Below are 10,310 nucleotides of genomic sequence, written 5' to 3'. Positions count from 1 at the left end.
TTTTGCTTTTTTAAATTCAGTTGGGGTAATTTCTATAACATCATCGGAATTCTCGTCGGAATCCGATTCATCGGAGAATTGGTAATCCTCCCAATATTTTGCTTCCTTGGCGGAAACACCATTGACCATAATTAACCTTGGTCGGTTGGTTGAGGATTTTCTTTTACTTAACCGTTTTATTATTTCCCCCCACCGGTTCTGTTTCTTCATCCGGTTCTGATTTTTCTTCCGGTTCCGATTCTTCTTCCGGTTCCTCTTCGGGAACTTGTGAATCAGTCCACGAATCATTCCAATTTACATTTGACGCTTCATTATTATTAGGTGAGTCAATGGGACTTGTTCTAGAGGTAGACATCTATCACATAATATCAAACGCGTTAAGAGATTAATATATCACATAATATTCACATGTTAAAAATATATAGTTTCCAACAAAATTTGTTAAGCAATCATTTTTCAAGTAAACACGGTCGAAGTCCAGACTCACTAATGCATCCTAACAAACTCGATAAGACACACTAATGCAAAATTCTGGTTCTCTAAGACCAACGCTCGGATACCAACTGAAATGTCCCGTTCTTATTGATTAAAAACGTTCCATATTAATTGATTTCGTTGCGAGGTTTTGACCTCTATATGAGACGTTTTTCAAAGACTGCATTCATTTTAAAACAAACCATAACCTTTATTTCATCAATAAAGGTTTAAAAAGCTTTACGTAGATTATCAATAATGATAATCTAAAATATCCTGTTTACACACGACCATTACATAATAGTTTACAATACAAATATGTTACAACAAAATAAGTTTCTTGAATGCAGTTTTTACACAATATCATACAAGCATTGACTCCAAATCTCGTCCTTATTTAAGTATGCGACAGCGGAAGCTCTTAATAATCACCTGAGAATAAACATGCTTAAAACGTCAATAAAAATGTTGGTGAGTTATAGGTTTAACCTATATATATCAAATCATAATAATAGACCACAAGATTTCATATTTCAATACACATCCCATACATAGAGATAAAAATCATTCATATGGTGAACACCTGGTAACCGACATTAACAAGATGCATATATAAGAATATCCCCATCATTCCGGGACACCCTTCGGATATGATATAAATTTCGAAGTACTAAAGCATCCGGTACTTTGGATGGGGTTTGTTAGGCCCAATAGATCTATCTTTAGGATTCGCGTCAATTAGGGTGTCTGTTCCCTAATTCTTAGATTACCAGACTTAATAAAAAGGGGCATATTCGATTTCGATAATTCAACCATAGAATGTAGTTTCACGTACTTGTGTCTATTTTGTAAATCATTTATAAAACCTGCATGTATTCTCATCCCAAAAATATTAGATTTTAAAAGTGAGACTATAACTCACTTTCACAGATTTTTACTTCGTCGGGAAGTAAGACTTGGCCACTGGTTGATTCACGAACCTATAACAATATATACATATATATCAAAGTATGTTCAAAATATATTTACAACACTTTTAATATATTTTGATGTTTTAAGTTTATTAAGTCAGCTGTCCTCGTTAGTAACCTACAACTAGTTGTCCACATTTAGATGTACAGAAATAAATCGATAAATATTATCTTGAATCAATCCACGACCCAGTGTATACGTATCTCAGTATTGATCACAACTCAAACTATATATATTTTGGAATCAACCTCAACCCTGTATAGCTAACTCCAACATTCACATATAGAGTGTCTATGGTTGTTCCGAAATATATATAGATGTGTCGACATGATAGGTCGAAACATTGTATACGTGTCTATGGTATCTCAAGATTACATAATATACAATACAAGTTGATTAAGTTATGGTTGGAATAGATTTGTTACCAATTTTCACGTAGCTAAAATGAGAAAAATTATCCAACCTTGTTTTACCCATAACTTCTTCATTTTAAATCCGTTTTGAGTGAATCAAATTGCTATGATTTCATATTGAACTCTATTTTATGAATCTAAACAGAAAAAGTATAGGTTTATAGTCGGAAAAATAAGTTACAAGTCGTTTTTGTAAAGGTAGTCATTTCAGTCGAAAGAACGACGTCTAGATGACCATTTTAGAAAACATACTTCCACTTTGAGTTTAACCATAATTTTTGGATATAGTTTCATGTTCATAATAAAAATCATTTTCTCAGAATAACAACTTTTAAATCAAAGTTCATCATAGTTTTTAATTAACTAACCCAAAACAGCCCGCGGTGTTACTACGACGGCGTAAATCCGGTTTTACGGTGTTTTTCGTGTCTCCAGGTTTTAAATCATTAAGTTAGCATATCAAATAGATATAGAACATGTGTTTAGTTGATTTTAAAAGTCAAGTTAGAAGGATTAACTTTTGTTTGCGAACAAGTTTAGAATTAACTAAACTATGTTCTAGTGATTACAAGTTTAAACCTTCGAATAAGATAGCTTTATGTGTATGAATCGAATGATGTTATGAACATCATTACTACCTTAAGTTCCTTGGATAAGCCTACTGGAAAAGAGAAAAATGGATCTAGCTTCAACGGATCCTTGGATGGCTAGAAGTTCTTGAAGCAGAATCATGACACGAAAACAAGTTCAAGTAAGATCATCACTTGAAATAAGATTGTTATAGTTATAGAAATTGAACCAAAGTTTGAATATGATTATTACCTTGTATTAGAATGATAACCTACTGTAAGAAACAAAGATTTCTTGAGGTTGGATGATCACCTTACAAGATTGGAAGTGAGCTAGCAAACTTGAAAGTATTCTTGATTTTATGTAACTAGAACTTGTAGAATATATGAAGAACACTTAGAACTTGAAGATAGAACTTGAGAGAGATCAATTAGATGAAGAAAATTGAAGAATGAAAGTGTTTGTAGGTGTTTTTGGTCGTTGGTGTATGGATTAGATATAAAGGATATGTAATTTTGTTTTCATGTAAATAAGTCATGAATGATTACTCATATTTTTGTAATTTTATGAGATATTTCATGCTAGTTGCCAAATGATGGTTCCCACATGTGTTAGCTGACTCACATGGGCTGCTAAGAGCTGATCATTGGAGTGTATATACCAATAGTACATACATCTAAAAGCTGTGTATTGTACGAGAACGAATACGGGTGCATACGAGTAGAATTGTTGATGAAACTGAACGAGGATGTAATTGTAAGCATTTTTGTTAAGTAGAAGTATTTTGATAAGTGTATTGAAGTCTTTCAAAAGTGTATAAATACATATTAAAACACTACATGTATATACATTTTAACTGAGTCGTTAAGTCATCGTTAGTCGTTACATGTAAGTGTTGTTTTGAAACCTTTAGGTTAACGATCTTGTTAAATGTTGTTAACCCAATGTTTATAATATCAAATGAGATTTTAAATTATTATATTATCATGATATTATCATGTATGAATATCTCTTAATATGATATATATACATTAAATGTCTTTACAACGATAATCGTTACATATATGTCTCGTTTAAAAATTATTAAGTTAGTAGTCTTGTTTCTACATATGTAGTTCATTGTTAATATACTTAATGATATGTTTACTTATTATAGTATCATGTTAACTATATATATATATATCCATATATATGTCATCATATAGTTTTTACAAGTTTTAACGTTCGTGAATCACCGGTCAACTTGGGTGGTCAATTGTCTATATGAAACATATTTCAATTAATCAAGTCTTAACAAGTTTGATTGCTTAACATGTTGGAAACATTTAATCATGTAAATATCAATCTCAATTAATATATATAAACATGGAAAAGTTCGGGTCACTACAGTTACCGTACATGACTTTTAAATGCCCGACACGTCTTTGTGACACATGAACTTTTCATGAATAATATTCTGGATATTATTTACATACATGGTTAATTATTATTAATCATTTTTAATTAACTAAGTTTACTAGTTAATTACTTAGACTTTATTGGATTAAATTGTTAATTACTTGAACTTGGGCTTTTGTTAATGTTAATGGACTTAGAAGCCCACCCTACATCCTTAATGGATTATTTAGCCCATCTTATTATGCAAGTATCATACTTAGACTTAACTAGATTAATTAACTAGTGAAGGAATCTAGTTACTTGTATCAATTACACCTTGTTCCCATGCAAATTACTTTATTACTATTTTGAGCCAATTACATGCAAGTAACTTGTGGATTTTTCCCTCCCCCCTTTGTTGTGTAAACCGTCGGCACCTAGGGAGAAAGGGAGTTCAAGTTTTTTTTTTTTGGTTGCTTATTTACTTGTATTCTTCACTTGTTTCATTTCATCTTTCACACACAAACTTGCTTCCACTTTTCTCTCAAGTTCTCTCTCAAATTGTGAGTTTTGTTTCAAGACTTTTCCTTTCCTTTTTCTTGTTCTAAAACCGTAATATATACAAACATCATCATCATCCTTTGCTTGTTTAAGTTACTTGTTGTTTATTGTTGATTACTTACTAGTTGTTGTTGTTTCTTTACTAGTTGTAAGAATCAAACTTTTTAGTTTAATTCTTCATATTATCTTGTATTACAAGAACAAACAAGAACCTAAACTTCCTAATTTATGGTTCTACATTTAATGTTTTGAAATATTGAAAGTTCATGAGTTGTAAAATCATTACTTGTGTTCATGTTTGTAAACTTAAAGTTTACTTTCTTAAGGATTAAGCCTTGGCTTGAATCTTTCCAAGTATGAACAACCATGAACTTGTTACTTATTTATTTAGTTTATTTTTTTTTCTTCATATTATGCACTTTAAATTCGTATTTGTTGGTTTAATGGTCAAGTATTACAAGTTAATCTTGATCTCATACTTCTTGAAACTAAAAGTTAACTTTATAAGTTCAAGAACATGGAAGTATAACTTTCTAGTTATAACTTCATATACTTGTGTTGGATCTAATTTTATATAACTTATGGTCTACTTATTTTGTTGTAAACAATAGCTTACAAGCTTACATACACTTTACTAGTTGAAAATCTAAGTTTCATAACTTATGGTTTCATTAAAGTAAAGATTCAAGTGTTATGACTTAGGATTTAACTTAGTAACTTTAGATCTAGACTTTTGGGTCTTGGATCTTCAAGATCTAACTAAGAACTATGTTCTACAACTTAAAGATCTTGATTATTTAGTTTACCTTCAAGTTTGTAGTTTAATATTACTTTTAGAGTTCATGTATGTGTCGGATCTAAGATCTTGATGTAACTTTGGTTCATCAAACTACTTGCAACACTTAATTGAGTTGTGCTACTTATCTTAGACTTACACTTGTGTTATGATGGTCAAAACTTGGTAAAGAAGATGTAAACACATCAACGAGTTGTACACTTGAAGCTATATGCATCAAGGATGAGAACCGTGATGAGCATCGAGCACCAAGAACCCACCTGAACACATTGTTTACTGTTTTCTGGAACTGATCAGAATACCTGGGCTACTGTAAAGTTGATTTTCAGTTAGTTATGTTCGAGTAGATAATTTTTTGTTCAAGACTCGTCTTAATCCGAGTTACGGTTTAGGATCTATGGCCCTCCGAACGTCACTATGTCCTTTTAACGTTGTGCTGAAAATTCTGACCTACTCGCACTTAAACCGTCGCCACGGTCAAACAAAGATGAGTTTGCTTCTGGAATATTTACAGCAACTAAAGGACTCATATGCGGAGCCATTTCCACTGGTCTCACCTCATTTCAGTTTTTATAGAGGCCGTGACGACTGATCGAAGTCAGCCTTTGTTTTAAACTCTTTTCTAGAACGAAACTTACTTTATACTTTTGTTTGATGATGAATGATGATGATACTTAAGACCTAATTTACATACATTTAAACCTTTGGGAACGATTTACTGACTTAGTAATATTTGACTTAGGTTGAGGACTTTCCGGACCTACATATTTGCTTACTTCCCGACTCAACTTTACTACTACTTTACCACTGTGAGTTATAGCATCCCTTTTTACTTTAACTATTTTGGGAACTGAGAATACATGCGTATTTTACGTTTTACATACTAGGCACGAGTACTTAAACTTTATATATGTGTGGGTTATACAACGGCATAAACTTTCCCCTTAGCTCGGTAACGTTTAGTCATTGGTCTTTGAACCGGTGAACGCGAATCTTAGATATGGATTCATAGGGTTTGACATCCCCACTCGGGCTAGTAGCGCTAGCATTTAACGGGTGTTTAATACTTCGTAAACATACGCACTCGCCAAATGTACTTTCAGGGGGTTATAAACGTTAAGTTAGTTACCAAGTACCCACGGTTAAACATATACTTTACATACTGTTTTGAAACGCTCTTTGTAGCACTGAAATCTCGTGGCCTACCTTACATACTGTTATACTTAAACTATAGCTCACCAACCTTTGTGTTGACGTTTTTAAGCATGTTTTTCTCAGGTGCTTAAGGCTAGCCGCTTCCGCTGTTGTAGTCTTACTGTAGACACCCGCTGCTTTAGAGATGTCACCGCATGAACGTTTATCTTGCATTCATAAACATTATTACTTTTGAAACTATGATTTGTAACGACCTAAGGGTCACGCACTATTATCTTTGCTTCCATTCATAGAAGCATACTTTTGATGTAAAACATTCGACGTTAGTTATGACGTCACCTTTTATCATGAATGCAAACTTGTGTTGAAAACGCATATAGTGTTTGACCTTGTAATGATCCTGTTGTTGATGGTCCGTACATGTTGATTTAGTACGGGGCGTCACATAAAATCTATTGGAATGAATGAAATCGACAAAAAAAAAAAAACCTTCGGTAGTCAAGGAGCTGGAAGCTCGAGCTTATTAGTTTTTGGAAGTGTTTGGTAAAGTATAAGTAATTTTATAACAATAAGCTCTACTTTTCTTTAAAAGCTTGTTTTAAGAGCTTAACTTTCTAGAGCTTATGATCTTCAAAGGCTCTACATTTTATGTACTACCAAACAAAGCTTATAACTAGTAGCTTATTAAAATCATAAGCTCAAGCTCTTCTCTCATAGCTCTTATAAGCTGCATGCAGGGGCGAATTTAGAGGGGGGGCAGGGGGGGCGCCCGCCCTGCCCCCAGTCGATTTCGAAATTTTAGTGTAAAAATTTGGATTTTTTTCATTTTGCCCCAAACCCAAAAGCCATTTGCCCCAAACCCAAAAGCCATTTGCCCCAAAACCTACATATTTTGTCTCAAAACCTTCAAATTTTGCCCACAATTCTCTAAATTTTGCCCCAAAACCTTCAAATTTTGCTCACAAACCTTCAAATTTTATCCAAAAACTTCAAAATTTTGCCTAAAAACCTCCAATTTTTGTCCCAAAACTCCGTATTTTGCCCAAAAAAGTTGCTACGGTTTTAAAAAAAAAATTCGCCCCCGGTGAAGAAAAATCCTGCTTCCGCCACTGGCTGCATGCCAAACACAACGGTGTGTTTAGGTGACTAGCTTTTAAGAGCTTATGAGAGCTTGAGCTTATAATTTTATTAAGCTACAAGCCATAAGTTTTTTCTGATAGACGATAAAAAGTAGAGCTTATAGAAGAAATAAGCTCTAAATTTTTAAACTTCTAAAAGTAGCTTCTACAAAAGTAGAGCTTATGATAATAGAACTGCTAAAATAACCCTTTATAATTTGTTTTACATTTTATAATTGAGTACTTTTAAGTCAATTCTCGAATATAAGCTCCAGCTTCATCTCCAGATACTTTACCACACACGTTCAAAAAAAATAAGCTTCAACTTCACGCTAAAAAAAGTAAGCTCTAGCTTCCAGCTCCACTTATAAACTTCCAGCTCCAGATGGTTCGTCCAGACACACCAGCTACTTCAAGTATCTTAATTTTGCAGAGCTTATATTACACCCGTATGTGAGTTATTGCATTATAAAATTAAAAATGATATATGATATAGATTTATGAACTAAGAGCTCATACCATGTATCGTGCTATCCCGGGTTGCACGCGGTGCAAAATTATAGACGAGATGCACTAGTGCTCCTTCAATGCAATATCCAACCAACTCAATCAAATTTTTATGTTTAAGCTTTACAAGTATTGATACTTCATTCATAAGTTGTTTATTTGATAGTTCATCAAGAACTTGTTTATATAATACTTGATTGTTAGCTTGAAACTCAAAATTGGAATGAGGTAGACGAATTGTAATAACATGTCCATTTTGTAGCCTTCCCTGAAAGAAGAAACCAAATTGGAGCGTTTAGCAAACTAGGGGAAAACGAGTGTAAAAGGAAGTATTAAATACCTTGTACATGGAACCATATCCTCCATCAGAAATCTTATTAGATTCAGAAAATCTTTCAGTTGCAACTTGGATAGTGTCAAAATGGAACCTACGTAATTGTTGGTTTTCATCTTGAAGAGTAGTGAGGTATATTCCCAACGGATTTAAACATTCAACTCCAACTATAAGTTCAACAAATAACATGAAATTGAACGCTAAATCTTAGATGCATCTAACAACACTTAATTGTAGGAGGAATTGGGCTGAAATTAGGGATTAATTGTGAATATAATGAACCTTGAAAAATTAAAAGTGTAGAAATGTATTACATTAATTTAAGGACAGACACTTAAGAAGAACATTATACCTGAGTTTTTCCAAATCGATGGAAAGACAAATGTAGACATCTTTTTCCCAAATATTGTCATGCCTCGGGCCTGCAATTTATCGTCTTCTTTTTCTTGTAAAGCTAAGATGCACTCAAGGGCCACAATAACCCGAGCCATTGTAGGACGTTGTTTTGGGTAGCTATTCGAACAGTCAACCGCAAGGTGTGCAAACTCTTTTAAACATCTAGGAGATATTTTGTCACTTATATTGTGATCAACGATTTGCTTTAGCCTACCTTCTTTGATCATGTCTTTTGCCCAGCTTGCTAATCCCCACTGCTCCTCGTCAAGACTTCTGTCTACTGCTCGTTTCTCACACAAGACTTCAAATAATATCACTCCAAACGCATACACATCAGACTTTCGGGTTAGTCTACCCGTCTGATAATAATCAGGATCTAGATATCCGAATGTACCTTTCACTATAGTGTTGACACCAGTATCTGCCTGATTGATTGGACCTATTTTGGACAGCCCGAAGTCCGAAATCTTAGCACCCCAAGTGTCATCCAATAGTATATTTGAGCTTTTAACATCTCTGTGTATCACTCCATGATTTATACCTGTACCATTGTGAAGGTAATCTAATCCTCGAGCAGCCCCTAAACATATTTTTAGCCTTCGAGCCCAAGTAAGCGGAGCTCGTAATTTGTGGAGATAATCTTCAAGGGTTCCACGAGGCATATATTCGTAAACAAGTATCATCTCTTGAATATCATTGCAATAACCAATCAAGGACACTAAGTGACAATGCCTTAATTTCGAAAGCATCTTAACTTCCGCCCAAAATTCGCTTGCTCCCTGATTGGAAGTTGTATCCAGCCGCTTCACTGCAACATCTAAACAACTTACCCCATTAGTAATTGTTCCTCGATAAACCTTGCCAAAACCGCCACGTCCGATAACCGATGATTCATCAAAGTTATCAGTAACTAACTGAATCTCGGCAATTGTAAACTGACGACACCAGTGTAATGACGCTAAGGATGTGAAGGATTCAGCATCCACACTGGAGTTGGACATAGTTATTGACATGATCTTGTAATACAATAAAATGATGATGACGATGAGATTTATTGCTGTAAGAATGATATGAACGAATTTTTTTTCAATTAGAACAACACGAATCACAACTTACAGTTTGTGATGCAACCAACAAATTACGAAAATACTCTCGAGACGAAGCCGTGAAATACTAACAATCGATGACTGAATGCTTTAACACTACTACAAGTTAATGAACTAGATGATGATGAATTTGTTACAAAATGATGAAGTGTGTTAGAAACTTTGATGAACCAACAAACACAGGGGGATAAATTTTTATTTTGTAATTTTGTGCTATGACCAAGTCCTAGCATCTCTATCTTTCTTTATCGTACATATACGAATCGTAAGTCAAGTCTAGTCCTTCTTATTTGCATATCTGTATATAACAGCCACAACTTCTTATCAACTCAACAAGCAGCACCTCCAACTTCTCCTATGTACATAGTTAGTCCCTAAAATTACCAACAATGCAATCCCGAAACAAAACCGTACACAAATAGGAAAACCTATGTCGATTAGTCTGATATAAAAAACATATGCCGATTAGTTTTGAGAATTCGAGTATATATTCTAATCTAAAAAAACCTATATCAATTAGTTTTGAGTTCG

At 33.7% G+C, this 10,310-nt stretch overlaps 1 protein-coding gene across 1 annotated transcript; it reads right to left on the bottom strand.

Annotated features, from left to right (window-relative positions):
* Positions 1-8,597: 8,597 nt before the first annotated feature.
* LOC139870125 (receptor-like protein kinase FERONIA) lies at positions 8,598-9,674 on the bottom strand. Its single transcript, XM_071857975.1, has one exon. The coding sequence runs from the start codon at positions 9,672-9,674 to the stop codon at positions 8,598-8,600; it is 1,077 nt and encodes a 358-aa protein (XP_071714076.1).
* Positions 9,675-10,310: the final 636 nt, after the last annotated feature.

Source organism: Rutidosis leptorrhynchoides, chromosome 10 (genome assembly GCF_046630445.1).
Source record: "Rutidosis leptorrhynchoides isolate AG116_Rl617_1_P2 chromosome 10, CSIRO_AGI_Rlap_v1, whole genome shotgun sequence".
NCBI classification, from domain to species: domain Eukaryota; kingdom Viridiplantae; phylum Streptophyta; class Magnoliopsida; order Asterales; family Asteraceae; genus Rutidosis; species Rutidosis leptorrhynchoides.
Note: the sequence above shows the minus strand (reverse complement) of the source record. Positions and strands in the feature narration are given on the sequence as shown.